Source organism: Rana temporaria, chromosome 8, assembly GCF_905171775.1.
Source record: "Rana temporaria chromosome 8, aRanTem1.1, whole genome shotgun sequence".
Classification (NCBI taxonomy): domain Eukaryota; kingdom Metazoa; phylum Chordata; class Amphibia; order Anura; family Ranidae; genus Rana; species Rana temporaria.
The window spans coordinates 88,620,634-88,639,524 of record NC_053496.1 but is presented as its reverse complement, the minus strand read 5'-3'; the positions used below and the strand labels follow the sequence as shown (position 1 = coordinate 88,639,524).

Here is an 18,891-nt window from a genome sequence, read left to right as displayed (position 1 = left end):
ATTATTTACCTGCTGTATCATTGTTGGTTGTACATTCTGTACAATTGTAATTGGAACAATTATCTCTTGGCAAACAGCTTCCTTTGGTATCTCTGGAGTAACTAATGACAGATGTTCAGCCTGTGACCTTCACAACAATACAGCAAAGTCAGTGACATGTTGGTATTCATTCATCTGAATATTTTGGCTCAAAATTTACTAACGCAAAGACAAAATTACACAAAATAGCAGAAAAAGTTTAAGGTAAAACAAACAGATCACAATTATAGCACAGCTGCCAATTAAAGACATATTCAATTGACTGAAATAGCAGCATGTGTAGGCTATAACTATGGTTTGGCAATTTATAATTATGCTGGGTACACCCTGGAAAGTTTTTTTTTTGTTCTGTCCAGCGGGCTGAACAAAAGAAAAAAACTAACAGATCGCAGTGATCAGTACTTGCAGATATTGGCTGTGAGCACTGATTGAAAGCTGTTTTTTCAGCATTCTCATTCAATAGAAGGAGAGGAGGATGAGGAGCTAAATACAGGGGCCTAAAGTTTTCTGGTAACGGCCAAATCGACAATTTTCAGCTCATGTGTATCTAGCTTTAGAAATTTATAAAACATAGGGAAGTTTTCAGATTTCCAAATTTGGCAGGGAAACTGCAGGTGATCAAAAAACAGAAGATATTTAATGCTTTAACAGAAAGTCTCAAAATAAGTGTGTGAAAGGAGTCCCTTTGGGTGGGGGAGTGGCGGATGCCAAGCCTGGGAGAGCGCCCCCAGGAGCAATGGGTCTCCGGGTATTGGACAGGCTGGTCCAGCAGGAGATAGAGCTGGACAATCGATATCGGGCTCTGCAATGGCACACAGAGCAGGAATATTTAGGGACGACAACAGAATGCTCTCCAGAGGGCTATAACTTTAACAACTCTGGATTGCTGATTGCTGTGGGAGAGCCTTACAGATGGTTTTGTGTTTGGTGATGAAGGAGAATCTACCCTTGAGGACCTGCGAGAATACAAAGAGGCTATGTTAGTCTTGCAGGGATCTTAGAGCTTAAACCTAATCTGGAATATTTGATAAGGAAATAACAGCACCTGGAAAGGGCATACAAAGAACTGCTAGAACATGTTCAGCCGCATGCCCCAGAATTGGCAACAGAAACTCCGGAGATTGTTGTTCCCAAAGCTGAAGTGCTGACAACAGGGCAGAGGCCTGCTAGCCTCTGCCCAGCACCGATAACATCTTCTTAGTTTCACGGACAGGAGATGGTGAAGCTCTATTCACCAGTTCCAGAGACTGGGGATTTATTAGTCATTTCTGGTGAGGAGGAACAACGCATGCCGCGTACACACGATCGGTCAAACCGATGAGAACGGTCTAATGAACCGTTTTCATCGGACCAAACCGACCGTGTGTGGGCCCCATCGGTTATTTATGCATAGGTTAAAAAAAAGCAATCTTGTTTTAAATTTAACCGATGGATACCTAACCGATAGAAAAAAAACGATCGTTTGTAGGCACGTCCATCGGTTAAAAATCCACGCATGCTCAGAATCAAGTCAACGCATGCTTGGAAGCATTGAACTTCGTTTTTTTTTCAGCATGTCGTTGTGTTTTACGTCACCGCGTTCTGACATTTTTTGACGTTTTTTAACCAATGGTGTGTAGGCACGACTGACCATCATCAGACCGTTTTCATCGGATGGACCGATCGTGTGTACAGGGCTTCAGTGAGCCTCCAGCAGAAGAGCTGGCTTCAGAGCATGGCACATGGCGCTGTTGACCTCTACACACAACAATCAACTCCACAGGAGCTCCTGGGAGAGAATGCAATCGGTACCCCACAACTGCATGGGGGACCATGGAACCCAGCTTACCTTAGAGGTAAGGAAACTCCTTGTTCAACTTCCCAAGCCCCTCTTATGTGTAAGTCTATAAGGGTGACTGAGAAGCCATACTTCTTCCAGCCGGGCCTATGGGGTTAATGCTGGTCACTAATGCTACCCCACCCTCTTTACTGTGTGTATTATGCATATTCCAAGCATGAAGACCAGAGGTAAAGTAAGAAAGGGTAAGTTTCCTCAAATGTCCTTTCCTCCAACGAAGTTGGCTGGGTGCCCAGATTTTGTTTATAAGATTTGTTGAAAAGTTTGAATGTACCTGTCCCTCATGGTATTGGATTTAACGTTTACACCACCCCGTTTCTCTATGCCAACAAGGAGGGGGAATTGCCTCCAGGAATATGTATTTGTGTCTGTTCTTCAATAAAAGTCTTATGCCTTTATCCACCCTACACTAAGTTACAGCTAGTGACTGGGTGGGCTAACGGATCTTGGAATGTGCTGGTACCGGGCAAGGGAAGCTTATACAGCGCACATACTCCTCAGGAGTATGGTGTCCGTCACAAATAGTAATAGCATATACCAAAAGTGGGCAAGCTACAATGTCAAAGAGAAGGTGTAATCGGAGGTCAAAGCTCACCAACAAGGGAAAATTAAAACTAACAGGATAATGTGAATGTCACAAAAGTCAAACCTCTAAAATAACCAGAGACAGATCAGCACTTAGGCAGGGCTAATCATCAATACAAATACTTTATAGGTGTACATTGGTATGTGTGTATATACCATGTACAGTTTTAGTTTCATAAAAGCTAAATATTTATTTAAAAAAATAAAATAAATTTCACTTTAATTGATAACGTAACTGTTATTTTCCAACATTAACAAGTAAGATACATAATGAAAAGGCATGAGTGGATAAAGGTAACTTAATGCATTTAAGTCAAGGAAAATATAAATTAATGTATTTAAAGGGGTTGTAAAGGAAAAATAGCTTCCTTTACCTTAGTGCAGTCCTCCTTCACTTACCTGATCCTTCCATTTTGCTTTTAAATGTCCTTATTTCTTTTTTTCCTAAATAGCTTCCTTTACCTTGCTGCAGTCCTCCTTCACTTACCTCATCCTTAAATTTTGCTTTTAAATGTCCTTATTTCTTCTGAGAAATCCTCACTTCCTGTTCTTCTGTCTGTAACTACACAGTAATGCGAGGCTTTCTCCCTGGTGTGGAGAAAGCCTCTTGAGGGGGCGAGCAGGAGTGTCAGGACACCCACTAACACACAGCTCCTTTGTCTATCTGCAAAGTACAGAGCGTCCTGACCCTCCTGCTCGCCCCCTCCCCCTCAAGAGGCTTTCTCCACACCAGGGAGAAAGCCTTGCATTACTGTGTGTAGTTACAGACAGAAGAACAGGAAGTGAGGATTTCTCAGAAGAAATAAGGACATTTAAAAGCAAAATCGAAGGATGAGGTAAGTGAAGGAGGACTGCAGCAAGGTAAAGGAAGCTATTTAGGAAAAAAATAATTCCTTTACAACCCCTTAAGTCATGCAGCATAGCAAAATAAGAAACCGCTCAGACTTTATTTTAAATAGTAGTAATAATATGTATTTTTATTATGTTGACAAGATATTTTATTTGGGTTCACACTTTCAATGGACAGAGGTGCATGTCCTAGTTCTGATAGCATAGTCCTCTGACACAAGTCTCACTAAAAGGAATAGGTAGTAACAGGTAGTAACTACCAGTGTCGCAAAGATCGCACTTGCGACCAGGCCCTGGTTTTCCTGGTGGGGAACCCAAGACAGCCGTGTGGCTGCCTAATCCATTTCTCTGAGTTTTACCAGCCGTCTCAGGCTAAATCCTGTGCTGAACATGGAGGAATTCAAAGAATTACCCTTGGTTCCGACACTACTACTGTCGGAGTTGTGCAGTACATGAGGTGGGTTATTGATTGGTGTCTCTGTGTCATTTATTGATTAGGATCATGCTGTCCCCATGTAATTTATTGATTAGGATTGTGGTGTCCCCATGTCATTTAGTGATTGGGGTCATGGTGTCCACATGTAATTGACTGGGATTGTGGTGTCCCTATGTCAGTGGCAGAACTACCAGGATTGCAAAGGTTGCACTTGCTCCTGAGGGAAGGGCCCCAGGATCAAAGGAAAGTGCCCTGGAACTGATGGAAAGGGGCCAGTGGAAAGGGCCCCAGGATTGATGGAAAGGGCCCTGCGACAGGTTTAGGGGCCCTTCATGGTTTTTTGCATTGGGGCCCTGAAGGTTCTAGCTAAGTCTCTGGGTAGTAAGATAAGTGCTCATCCTCTCTCACACTGTTGGAATGCCAAAACCCACCACAGTGATCTTGTCAACACTGAATTAAGAGTTTCCTTCCACTGAAAAGGGGCTTGTTTATACATGTTGGAAAAACTTTGTGCCCAGTAATAAATGCTTCTGATGGTCAAATGTACTTAACACCCTTTAGTAAACATCTACATTTCATAGTTATCCAACTATCACAGCACATGAGTTTCGGAGATATAAAAAATGTATGGTAAACGTTCTAGTCCATTTTTTTCACAGAAATGGGAATAATTATTGCTCACTTGCACAGGAATTTTGAAACATGCTGGAAATTCTCTGTGAACAAAAATTAGTGCTTATAATGCTTAGAAGTGCTCAATATACTTATCTACTAAACTTCTACATGACCCAACAGTTGTTCTTCAAGTGCAGCTAAAATGAGCTATACAGCTGGCAACTATCAGGTTATGTATTTATTTAGGGGCACATATGATTTTCTTGTGGAGTTGCTGTCTGGAAAATGTCCCATTCTTGAAATGCTGACTGGGGGAGATCCTATTTTGGAGCTTCTGATTGGTAGAGACTCCATTCTTGTGCTGCTGATTTGGAAATATCCTATTATGGAGCAGCTGACTGGAAGAGATCCCATTCTGGAGATGCTGACAGAGAGATCAAGTCTGGTATGGCTGACTAGGAAAAGTTCCATTCTGGTGCTGTTGACTGAGAAAGATCCAACTCTTGATTTGCTGATTACAAGAGATCAGATTCTGCAGCTGCTGACTGAAAGACATATACCATTTTGAAGCTGTTGACTGGGAAAGATCTCATTCTGTTAAAGGTCTGATTTTGGAGAGGTGGTATGGTGAAGTGCATACTTTGATAATTGCCCCACCTAGTTAGCTGGCCGTGTAACACGTAAATAATATGAGTTCCTGATAAATAGGATGAACCATCCACCCAATTTTGTACATTTATCTTTTGTCCAAACATCACCTGACATCCTAATAATTACTTTTCCCCTACTGTAAGAAACAAGCCTGAAAAAAAATATCTTTCCAAGTCTATGTCAAGAACCAGACTTGAAGGAAACTTGTAGTGAGTAAGAATGGAGTCTGCCATTGCTGAGCTCTTTTTCTAAAAATACGCTGTTGTGCTTATCCAATGGCTTTAAAACTTTAAAAAGACTCTTGGGGGGAGGGGGGCGCCAAACCAAACTTATGCAGGTATAAATTGCAGGTATTAGAGGTGGACTTACCTGCAGCAGGCTCTCAAACGTATCTGTCATGGCCAAATCTCAGGCCATTCTGACTTCTTGATAGTGCTGAAGCTTGCCCATCCTTTACTGCCTCCTGCACATTCCATAGTTCTGGACCAATAGGGGTACTCAGGAATGGAGCTTAGTGGCATGCTCCAACACTCCCCTAATGCGGCAGAACAGCACAGGCTTCAGCTGTGACAGGAACATTTGGAATGCCGTTACAGGTATGTGGGTACAGCCAGGTGCCTGTGCTTTATACCTGCAGAATTTGCCCACCTTGCCCCCAGTGACAGAGTATCTGTAAGTCCCCTACCTGCAATAAATATGCAGATTAGAAATGCTAACCATGCTCTGATTTTCCTGATTTGCAAGCATTTTCCAAATCAATCAGCCAGGTAACTTTCATTTTCAGAAGGTCAGTAATGGCATCCTCTACATATCCCTAGATACACGCTTCCTTTATAAAAAGAGAATCTAATAAAAGAATAACTGAACACCACATACGTACTGATCCAAGTCAGTCTTGCTCGTGTCACTTTCAGAATCAGAGGATGATGCACCTAAGCAAAAAAAAGAATTGTGTTACATTATAAGTATACATATGCACCCATCCACACTTGAGATTAGGAGCAGAGTGCAAATATCTAGTGGAAGACTCAGACGAATGTATGTGCACAGCCGTGGGTTGGAATCTCTTATATAAAGCAATGAGAAGCTGGTTTAACCTTCACTCTCCTATATTTATTGCCCATTGGAATGCACTGGGTGAAACTCCCATTTTTCCTAAGTGTTCAATGTTTCTAGGATTTGGTTCCATTTACCGTAATGTCTTGTACTATTGAGCGCAGTTTAGTTGGCTCATTTTAAATTTAGTGTTCTTGTACTACCCTCGTGCCTCCTTTTCCTGTGATTTATGCTGAATGTAATCATCCAGTACTCGCTAGATTCCAAGTTGAGTCCTTTGTAATTAATAGATCCAGCAATGCATTATTTCTAGTCGGGGAATCCACCAATTGGGACATGAAGTTGTCCTGTAAGACATTTAAGAAATTATGGGCCTTTAATGAGTGATCTGTCCCTGCTGCCCAGTCAATATCTGGATAGTTGAAGTCCCCCGTTATGATGACATTGCACTGTCTCACTGCCATTTCTAACTGTGAGAGGGGGTCCAACTCCTCCTTCAGGTTAGTTAGGGTGCCTGTAATATACCCCCCCCCTATTAATTTCCCACTTGCCTCTGAAGTTCCACCCACACGGATTCCACCGCCCCCCTTGCCCCATTTAGGATGTCATTCCTTTCTTCCATCAATAAATCATTTTTGATATCTCCCTGTCCCTCTGATACAAGGAATACACCTGGATAGTTGCCAGCCAGTCGTGTGAGCCGTCAAATCAAGTTTCTGATATTCCCACAAAGTCCAACTCCCCTTTGTGTAATTTTCTCCATTTTGTTAACTAGGCTCCTGGCATTTGTGTATATGCCTCTCATTTTTGTACAGGTGCATATTATTTTCACCTGAGGCTTTTGATTTGTCAACTCATTCACCAAGGGTTTAGGTATTATGGTTATTTTTTTAATAGAGCCTCCATTAGTACCCTCTGACCTTCGCTAACTACTGGCTATCGCTTCCTCTGAACCCTTCCCCCACCACCTAGTTTAAAAGCCCCTCCAACTTCTTGGCCATCCTTTCTCCCAACAGAGACATGCAGACATGCAGCGATTACCTGTGGATAATCGCTACTGGATGCAAACAGAGGCTGATTAATCTCTGCATGTCCCAATATATGTGAACATCTACAGGCACTGTCAGTCTCTCATTGATTTGTATAGAGCTTCCCGTCTGCAGCTGTTTGCATACACCCCATTGAGTCTCCCGCAAAAATGTGCTATCTTCCCCTAATAGAAAGTATGAATGGGACCATTAGCTTCCAACCTGCCTATATTTACATAAAATACCATCATATATGAACTTAACCCTTTCACATCTCACCACTGCATAAAACTAGACTTAAACTCTGATCTACAAGAGAAATATTTAGATAAATCACTATATTTACATGCCTGAGAATAAAAAGGTTTACTTTTATTCCCCAGGCTAAAAATGTGTGGCTACTTCCAGTAATCCAATGCCCATTATGCTTTGCATAGTAGGAATATTTTCCTGACCCGGTCACTAACCGCTCATATTGAACTACTATGTAAAAGAAGTGGACAGTGTCCTAAAATTTCATCATAAGCAGAACTGCTGGCATCTGACACTTCTGGGTGTGTTGAATACCTACTTCCATGCCACATGCTGTGGTTCCTCCCGCTGGCCCCTACATCACCACAGGACAGGATTATAAATTATATTGCGTTTGATATTCAAAGTACAATTTCTGTGTTTGCAGATGACACCAAGCTTTGTAGCGGGAAAACGTCCCCACAGGAATTTTACAATTTGCAAGCAAACCCAATACACTGTTTAATTGGGTAACTATGTGGCAATAAAAATATAATGATGATTTAAGTTATGGGATTGGGGGCTAAAAATGTGCATGCATCATACATACTAGGGGGAGTACAACTGAAGGCGTTAATAGTCAAGAAGTATGTGAGTATTCTAATCAATTTTAGACTTAATATGAGCATGCAATGCCAAGCTGCGGTTTCTAAAGCAAGCACATATTCTCTTGTAATAAATGAGGTATGGACTCAAGAGAGGGAGAGAGAAACATAGATCTGCCCCTATATAAAGCATTAGTAAGACCTGGAAAATGTAATTTAGTTTTGGGCACCTGATCACAAAAAGAAAACTGAAAAAAGTGTGGAAAAGGGCAACCAAACTGATAAGAGGCATGGATGACCTTGACTACAAGAAAAGATTAGCTGACCTAAATTTATTCTCTTTTGAGAAGGGGTGATGACGGGGAATAGGATCACGATGTATAAATACATAAGTAGTCCATAAAGTGAACTTGGTGTAGAGTTATTCACTTTAAGGTAATTTCAAAGTTTATATCTGGAAAGTGAGAGCTGTGAAAATATGGAATAGCCTCCCTAAAGAACTAGTCCGGCCAGCTCAGTAGATTGTTTAAAAAAAAAGAGCTTGGTGCATTTCTAAATGCACAAAATATAACCAGATATTAACTTTTATAGGCAATAACATCAGAGATTGTTGGTCCAAGGAAAATCTGATTGTCTTCTGAGAAGTCCGGATTTTAAAAAAAAATCCCCTTCTGCAGAAAATTGAACCATGCTTTATTGTTTTTTTTCTGCCTTCCTCTGGATCAAGAGTGGGTATAGGATTCCATATATAAAGTTTTTTAAGCTTTTCAATGTATTTATTAAATTTTTTTCTGTTGGTTTAACTGGTATCTTTTTTTCAACCTGACTAACTATGCAACTATGCAAAAATCCTCAGTCTCCATTGACTGATGACTTCCAGGTCAGTGATATGTTAGGTATTAAGTTGATATCCCAGAGCCTTCACCCTAAAATATCTTAAAAGATTAAAAAGATTAACACATCTCATATGCTACTGGTTAGCTCTGTAGATACTGGTTAGCTCTCCCACATTATTAACTGCCCCATAACCTATTACTGCTACAGGGTGGCTGCGCTGCGCAGAATCACATATAGGTGATACTGTACTTCCAGGTGTTGGGCGCAAGTGCGTGCTGCCGGCAAAAATATGTAAGCAGAATACACAAAATATGTAGCAGAATACACATTGGCCTAAATTGATGAAGATATTTGATTTTTTTTTAAATTTTATTGGATGCGTTTTAAAACAGAAAGTAAAAAATAGTTGTTTTTTTTTTCAAAATTGTCAGTCGTTTTTTGTTAATAGTGCAAAAAATAGGTGGTCAAATACCACCAAAAAAGCTCTATTTGTGGGAAAAAAAGGACATCAATTTTATTTGGGTACAACGTCGCACGACCACGCAATCAGTTAAAATAACACAGTACCGGATCGCAAAAAAATGGCGTGGTCAGGAAGGGGGGTAAATCTTCCGGAGCTGAAGTAATTATGGCATTTCAACTTGTAGGCACAATGAAGAGGACCATACGTTATGCAGAGAGGGAGTATTTATACAATACACATTGGGTCATTGTAAAACTATTGTATGGAAAGTGAAACCTGAGACTAGATAAAGAGATGCGTCACTGGCTTGCCTGGTCAACCTTGCCTGCTATTTGTGTTCATCTGAATCATGTTTCCCCATTGTCTATATTTAATATGTTCTGGAAAATGAGCATGGAATTATGTAGTGTCATGTCCAATACAACAGCAAAGATGCTAAAGCTTTTATAAAGGGAATGATTCATGTTTACATAAATTACCTTCTACATAAATCTCTGCAGAGGTTGAATCTGTTCCATAAATATTTGATGCAAAGCAAGAGTATCGTCCAGTGTCCTCTTCAAAGGCCTCAGTGATAACTAAAGTATTCAGATCTCCAATTTTCTGTATTTGGATATATGGAGAGTTTTCAAGTTCTTTTCCTTCACAGTACCACCTGAAAAAGTGCAACAAGTAATGCAGTATTTTCTGGCTTTCTGAAAGCAACAGTAAACAACCATTGAGTTAAAAAGGAGAAAAGCAATGGGACAGTGCAACCAAAACTGGATAGGAAGCAAGCCAGATCCTATTCTGGGGAACATGACAAGAGAGAGAATACACTGATTGGCTCAGCCCACAAGATTCCTTGTATAATTCAAAACTAGTTTTAGGCTTAAAAATAAAAAGTGGACCAATAGACAAAGGCAGGGAAAACTATGTGAACGCCTTGGAATTAACTGGTTTTCTGGATATTTGTCATAAAATGAGATCTGATCCATATATACTGTAAGTCCATACAAAAGACTGATACCTGATAACACACAAACAATTCTAATTTGTCATGTACTTATTAAACACATCCATTAAACATTCATAGTGCTGGAGAAAAACGTAAGTGAACCAAAGACTACATGGTCCACAATGGGAAAGGGGAATGATGAGGAGCACCGGGACTTTGTGACACCCAAATATTAAATGATCATACAAAATAATGAAAATGTAAAACAAACATTTATTGGTATATGGGTTATTGATGTTGAACCAAAGACTAATTACTTCAACAAAAGCTAATTGCTACTATTACTATTACTACTAGCTAATTGCTAGTGGTTTGCACACCTGTAGTCCAGTTAATGAAACTAGTTTGGAGTTGTGGTTTAAAGTTCTTTTGATTGATAAAAGACACTCAAACAATTTGCTATTTATAAAAAGCATCAGCTAATGTAAACCATACTGTAAAAAAAAAAGAGCTTTCTGAACACATGGGATCAAGAGTAGTTGATCTACATAAGGCTTTGTGAAATTAGAATTACATGTGTGTTATAAGCTTAAGCAGATTGTGTTTGTCTATTGTGACTTACAGTGGGGATCGAAAGTTTGGACACCCCAGGTAAAAATTTGTATTAATGTGCATAACAAAGCCAAGGAAAGATGGAAAAATCTCCAAAAGGCATCCAATTACAGATTAGACATTCTTATAATATGTAAAAAAAAAATAGATTTTATTTCCATCATTTACACTTTCAAAATTACAGAAAACAATTCAAAACCCACGTTTGACTGCACGATCCCTCCAGAAAGATCTGGCAGACACTGGAGTTGTGGTACACTATTCTACTATAAAGAGATACTTGTACAAATATGGTCTTCATGGAAGAGTCATCAGAAGAAAACCTCTTCTACGTCCTCACCACAAAAATCAGCGTTTGAACTTTGCAAATGAACATATAGACAAGCCTGATGCATTTTGGAAACAAGTTCTGTGGACCGATGAGGTTAAAATAGAACTTTTTGGCTGGAATGAGCAAAGGTACGTTTGGAGAAGAAAGGGCACAGAATTTAATGAAAAGATCATGCTCATGATCATAGACCTTAAAAGCGCAGTGCGTGACAGACAGCCCAGAAATCTCAAAGAACTGGAAGACTTTTGTAAGGAAGAATGGGCAAAGATATTAACTCTGCAGGGCGCCCAAACTTTTGCAGACGCCATTTTTTTGTTTTCTGTAATTTTGAAAGTGTAAATGATGGAAATAAAATCTAACTTTTTTTTTACATATTATAAGAATCTGTAATTTGATGCCTTTTGTAGATTTTTCCATCTTTCCTTGGCTTTGTTATGCACATTAATACAAATTTTTACCTGGGGTGCCCAAACTTTCGATCCCCACTGTAGATGAGGAGCAGACAACAGTTTATGGCAAATTACTGCAAACAACTGTTAATTTCAATGGGCTCACATACTTTGTCTTGGCACTATACAGTATGTATTGTTCTGTTATAACTAAGTGAACATCTTCAATGTCTACCTGTAAACTCTATTCTTGTTGTAGTGTGGTCAGTGTTTGGTTCCATGCATTATAGCTGGTTTATACATTTAATAAAGGGGAATATCACAGTTTCGGATTATAAACCTTAGCCTGCCTCAGACAAAGCAGAGACAAATTCTGGAGAAAAACCTACAGCATGTTGCCTTTTCATTTAAGTAGCCAAAGCAGGAAATCCCACTGTCAGCCTGATCTAAAATATCCACTTGGAAATATTTGATGTTACCAGAATTGATTATGAAGAATACTTAAAGATAATCACACTACAGACCCAATTTAAAAAACAATTTTGTTTAAAAACTACAGTTGATATACAGTGTGTGCGAGATTTACTAACACCGGTGCTCACAGAAGATGTTGTAGCTGTGCATAGTGGCCAATCATTTTTTAGGTTTTATTGTCAAAGCTCAATTGAACAAACTGAAGTTAGAAGCTGATTGGTTACTTTGCATGACCGCACCAGATTCTGAATGCACCAGTTTTAGTAAATATCCATCTATCTATCTATTGTATATTTGACAATTATTCAAATGATTCCCTCTTTTGGAAATGCAAGGCAAAGTGAAAACCTTACTCATGACCTGTTATCTCTTTAGTGGAAGGAATCGGACCCTTAACCATGGTGGTCACCACCATGGTTAAGGGTCCGATTCCTTCCACTAAAGAGATAACAGGTCATGAGTAACGATGGTGGTGGTGTTGGGGGGGCGTTAAGGGACTGATTCCTTCCTCTAATGAGCGAGCAGGTCATAAGCTCTTGAGGACAGAAAAAACATTATCTGTGCATATACATCACAGGATAGAGGAAACTCCTACTGCAACATGGGATAAAAAAATCCCTTTGCAACCTCAGACCTGCTCCTTTATCATATTCTCAGAAGCAGCAGCTAACAGTGGGAAAAATATCTTAGAGGTGTGCAATCAATCTTTTAGTTCTTTCACATGCACCTCACTGTTTTTGGCATGGAACCCCATACACTGAAAATTTTTCTTAGAAGTTCTTAAAGAGGAAGTAAACCTTCCAGTATTGTTTGTACCTATAGGTAAGCCTATAATAAGACTTACCTAGAGGTACTGTAAATATCTTCTAAACTTTCACAGTTTAGGAGATATTTACTGTATACTCCGCCAATAATGTCATCGGGGCATGCAGTCTGAAAGAACGGCGACCCGTGCGCTCTATTCCTACCAGCATGCTTCTTGTCAGCACACTGATTGGCTCTTTGGCAGCTTCTGCCTCTCATACACCCTCCCTTCTGTATAACTGATACTTCAACGGCTGATCACAGACTTGCTCTAAAGACTGAAGAAATAGTAGGGCTGAAACTAACTTACTCTTCTATATTGGAGTATCAAGGACAGCTGCAAGATATACAGTTGAAAATTAGAGATCACTGAATACTGAAATTGTTTTTTTACACAATATTGTATTACAATGTAGAATCAAAAACCTTCAATGATATTATCTTTTAAGCTTTTGTATGTTTTATATGCTTCTACTCTATCTGTAATGTTTACTGTGGATATTTTTCTTATGTATTTTATGCAGAACATGGAAAATCCTTAATAATTTAGTTTGTATGCATATACATATAAGCAGAAACTTGTTAAAACCAACATTTTCCATGATCTTTTAACAGATCCATCTTTTGTTGGTTTCCTATTGAAGACTGTGGCTGGTCACACTGGGACCACCATGCTACTGAGTTGTACCATGTTATTCTAGCTGTGGCTGGTGGAGCATTCTGAGACCTGCAGTGATACAACACCTTTTGAACCATATGAACTGCATAATTAAGCTTTCCTGCCTTTGGTGTGGACAGGTTACAGAATACCAGCAAACACCAGCACAGCAAGTGTATAGGACATGATAGTAATTATAGTGATAAGTGAGCTTAAATAACTGCAATGTGACAGACTGCTGCATCAACAAGAGACTGAACACAAATAAATCAAACTGTGCCGTAATTAGATACTAATTCAAATATGAAAAGCATGGAGAGTCTTCAAATAACATCTCAAAATACTCCTCCAACACAAGCCATTGCTGAGGCCAATGTTCTGAAGTAAGGAATTAGATTATTGTATAAAAATACAGAATATGCCAAAAGCCTGTTTGTATGGAGCTAAGTTTATGTCCTACTAACTGTATTAGTAGAAATAGTACTAAGTCCTCTGAGTAATTGACCTCCACAGAGAGATCTATTGTCTTTCTAGAGGACAGATTATTCTCTGCAAATTGAAGCATTAACCTCCCTAGCGGTATGATTATTTCAGAAAAAAGGTGCTGAAAGCGGTACCATTATTTGCAAGGAAATTTGGCGTTTTATACTGTAGGACTGTAATTTTTAGGAATAACTCACTTAACCACTTGAGACCCGCGCTATTGACAAAAGACGTCAACAGCGCGGCTCTCAAGTGCCAACAGGACGTCTTTGGACGTCATTTAATAGCATTACCCGCGCGCGCCACTGGGGGGCGCGCAGCGGGTAAACACTGTCCCGGCGCATAGCTGGGAAGCCGATGCGTGTACCTGGCAGCCGCGATGTCCACCGGGTACACGCGATCGTCAGTAAGACAGCAGGGACGTGGAGCTCTGTGTGTAAACACAGAGCTCCACGTGCTGTCAGAGGAGAGGAGACCGATCGGTGTCTCTTGTACATAGAGACACAGCATCGGTCACCTCCCCCAGTCACCCCCCTCCCCCCACACAGTTAGAACCAGGGCTGTGGAGTCGGTAGATAAGTGTTCCGACTACGACTCCTCAGTTTTATGTACTTCCAACTCCGACTCCTCTGTATTAATATGCGAATGTATTTTATACATTCCTTGAGGGAAAGAAACGCAACCTACCACAGGACTACTGGCTGGGAAGCCAACAGTCTACTGTATTGCACAGTTTAAGCAAAAGACAAAGACAAAGGAAGGGGCATTTATTCTAAAACATGATTTTCCTAGGAGAATCCCATAGTCATGTTTAAAGTTTAAGCTAACAATCGGAGTTTACAAGTTTTTATAGCCTTAGCTAAATGACAGCAGTTTTTCCAATGGTTTACAGCTTCAGTCTTGAACTATTGGCCCTCCATTCTCTTCACTTATACAAGTGTCTCACTCTCTAGTCCTGCAAAAAAACATATTTATTTAATCCCTTATCAGAGGCTAGGTTACACATGGATGCTGCGTTCCCTGTAAAAGCAGAACACAACACTATGGAAAGTATAAGTATTGCAGCTCCTAATTGTGCGTTGCGTGCCATATAGTGAAGCACATGAAAAGCATGCTTCTTCACGGTCACTTAACGTGTACGTTTTGCGGTTACGTGAGGCACTGCATGCATTGGTCTTTATTCTTACAGTAGAGAAGTCATTAATTATAACTTTTTGTGAATTGGGACATTTAAACTTGCTTTTTTTTTTTTTATTCCAATCTAAATTTAGTAGGAGTCGGAGTCGGAGTATTGTTTGCCGACTCCGACTCCAGGTACCCAAAATTTCCCCCGACTCCGACTCCTCGACTCCGACTCCACAGCCCTGGTTAGAACACACCCAGGCTACACATTTAACCCCTTCCTCACCCCCTAGTGTTAACCCCTTCCCTGCCAGTCACATTTATACAGTAATTAGTGCATTTTTATAGCACTGATCGCTGTATAAATGTGAATGGCGCCAAATTTGTGTCAAAAGTGTCCGATACGTCCGTCGCAATATCGCAGTCCCAATAAAAATCGCAGAACGCCGCCATTACTAGTAAAAAAAAAAGTAATAAAAAAAAAAATCATAATTCTGTCCCCTATTTTGTAGGCACTATAACTTTTGCGCAAACCAGTCGCTTATTACGATTTTTTTTTTTTTTTTTACAAAAATACGTCGAAAAATACGTATCGGCCTTAACTGAGAATTTTTTTTTTTTTTTTAATTGGGATATTTATTATAGCAACAAGTAAAAGAAAAAAATATATATTTTTTAAATTGTCGCTCTTTTTTTGTTTATAGCGCAAAAAATAAAAACCGCAGAGGTGATCAAATACCACCAAAATAAAGCTCTATTTGTGGGGAAAAAAGGATGTCAATTTTGTTTGGGAGCCACGTCGCACGACCGCGCAAATGTCAGTTAAATCGACGCAGTGCCGTAAGCTGAAATTTCGCCTGGGAACGATGGGGGTTTATGTGCCCAGTAAGCAAGTGGTTAAATCTGACCAAACAAGAGACTAGTAGGCATCCCGGATATGACTTTTTTTAAAAACAAAATTATAAATTATAATATAATAAATAATTATAAATAATTATAACAAGTAATAATATAATTATAATAAAAATTATTCAATAATGTAATCAACTCAAAATCACTGAAATTTGCTCAGTTGCAGAATTACTGTCATTACTTTTATTTTTTTATGACAAATTTCCCCACAAATCGCTATCGCACAATTCTACATGTGATTATAATTTATTATCGCTTTTTGACATAAAGGGACACTTTTGGTTGCTATGGACAATATACAGTTTGCAGGGAGAAAGAATAGTTTTTATTATATAAAAGTATATGTAGGGCACTGGGCAGACCACTAGGGACAAGGGGGGTGTGTATTTTTTACATACAGTACTGTAATCTATAAGATTACAGTACACTGTATGTATAGTGTTTGTTTACGTTTTTGAATTTGGCGTCGTTCTCCGCTCCCGTGCGTCGTAACGTCGCAGGGAACAGAGATCGGCGGCACAGGAGGACACTGTGTGAATCGAGCGAGGTCCCGCTCGCTCACACAGCGCGGTGGCATCGCTGGATCAAGGGACAAGGTAAGTAACTTTGTCTGCTGCTGCAGCGAGGCAAGCCCGAGTCTGACTCAGGGTTACCGCTTTTGGTATGAAAATCTCACCCCGAGTCAGACTCTGGAATACCGCTAGGAGGGTTAAGAGCACAGCTACTTGAAAAACTCTGAACCCTGCATAAAAATCTTGTATTGACAGGACTTCAGTGGCAATGGAGTCATTTTTTATTTTATTTATTCATTATAGGTACTTATATAGCGCCGTAAATTTTAGCAGCGTTTTTAACATATATTGTACATTCACATCAGTTACTACCCTCAAAGAGCTAACAATCTAAGGTCCCTAACTCATATTCATACATACATATACAAGGGCCAATTTAGACAAGAGCCAATTAACCTACCAGCATGTCATTGGAGTGTGGGAGGAAACCGGAGTACCTAGAAGAAACCCATGCAGGCACAGGGAGAACATGTAATAATATTTTTATAGGCTCCATCTTGCAGGGACCCATCATCTCCACCTATTGCTACAGAAGCATTGACAAGTAGATCCTTTGGAATCCATTGACCATATGGCATACATGAGAAGGTCTTTAGACCGCTATGTTCTCAGAGATAAGAAATAAGCAGAAGATAACTGGGCAACACTTCCCATTTTGAAATGCAATGCGATGGAAGGGAATTGAACTTTGCGATAAAGCTGATACATCATGCCAATACAATGTGACCTAGAAACATCATCTCAAGTTGCCAGATTGTGGTTATATTTAGGGTCCACTTACATTTTTGTAGTGCATTAATTCAAGTGTAGTAATGTGTTATGACATTTGGTTAACATGCGTTGAATTAAGGCTGCCCACTGAATCCTTTAGGCTTTCAATGCACAAAAACAACCTAATTATTGGACATGCCACAAAATGTTTGCTGCATTTTGGTGTCAAAATGAATGAAACTACAATGCTTCACTACATGTTATGTTTCATTGCTGACTTTTCAACCCACGTATCGTCATCATTTTATACACTGTTATTCTTTATTGCGGGAAAGGCCTGAAAACAATAATTCTTTTATACAAGCATAACATACCCAAGCTCAACCGCACAACTGGAAAATACTTGCCGAGATTCGGTGCTCAGGCTGGGGGATCCCCACTTCCTAGTTCAAAACATCCAAAGCCGAAATCAAGCCGGCAACTTGATAACTCCTTGGTATTATCCTTTTTTTGGCATTAGCATTGATCCTGTGTATATAATGTAGCCAAATAAAAGATAATACCAAGGCGGTATTAAGGAGTTATTAAGTTACCAGCTTAATTTCTGCTTTGAATAATTCTTTAACCTTAAATTTTTTGCAAGTTTGGCATAATATAAGTGTGCCCTAATCACTCCATACATTTTATGTCATTTTATATAGTATTAGGTTCTTAGTTGTAGCCCTTTATCCAATAGGTATTCTTTATTTGATGTAATTTTTTTTAACAATGGTAGAAATCTCTGATAACATGTTTTAGGTATAAATTCATATTACCAAAAAGTATAAATTACAATGGAAAGAAAAATAGACAGGAGCAGAAAATCCAAAACACTTCCATTCTGTAACTTATTGCTCTCAATGATGCCAATTCTCATAATAGAGATTAAGAAAGAATGGTATGATTTTGGAAAAGGTTACTGCACTGCTTTTGGTGCGATTTACAGTGCGACTTGGCCCCACAGAATATGCAAAAAAATGACACCGCATAATCGCACTGTAAATCCCATCATAGATGCATCGCACCATATTATATAACCTGGAGACAGATTTTTGGGGGAAATACAGTATATATATATATATATATATATATATATATCCCCAATTCCCCAAAAAATTGTAGTCGAAAACAAAAACATTATCAGTTTGAACATTTGTTGTTTTAATTTTTTCTATTGTAAATAAAATATGGGTCTATGAGATTTGCAAAACATTGCATTCTGTTTTACACAGTTCCAACTTTTTTGGAATTAGGGGTTGTACATCAGTGTGTGTTAAAAACATTTATGAACCTTTAGTGACTAAGCTGCCAAGTGATACGCTGCCAGTGCCTACTCATCATCACATCACAAGAAATCCTGACTTGAATTGAGTGGCATATAAAGTTGCAAGCAACAGAAGAAGAACTACAGGAGGAGCATTTTGATTTATATATTACTGGAAAGATATGTCTGTTATGTTATAAGAGATAATTCATCTTCTTCACATTGTATTGGAAATTACTCAGGCCAGGCGTACCATGGCCATATTTTGATCTTGAGGAAAACAGCCCTATACAGACTAAATATATGGCCACAACAGATGTATTGCAATGCATTGCAATATAAAAAGATGTA

The 18,891-nt window shown here is 39.3% G+C and overlaps 1 protein-coding gene across 7 annotated transcripts in view; it reads right to left on the bottom strand.

Annotated features, from left to right (window-relative positions):
* The window catches only part of MYPN (myopalladin), a 207,582-nt gene that overhangs the window by 46,511 nt on the left and 142,180 nt on the right, over positions 1 to 18,891 (bottom strand). For all 7 annotated transcript variants that reach the window (XM_040362165.1, XM_040362167.1, XM_040362170.1 and 4 more), the window contains 3 exons: positions 9,712 to 9,887; positions 5,893 to 5,944; positions 10 to 127 (listed from right to left, as the gene is read on the bottom strand). In XM_040362165.1, coding sequence (XP_040218099.1) covers positions 10 to 127; positions 5,893 to 5,944; positions 9,712 to 9,887 — 346 coding nt within the window. The remainder of the gene's footprint in view (positions 1 to 9; positions 128 to 5,892; positions 5,945 to 9,711; positions 9,888 to 18,891) is intronic.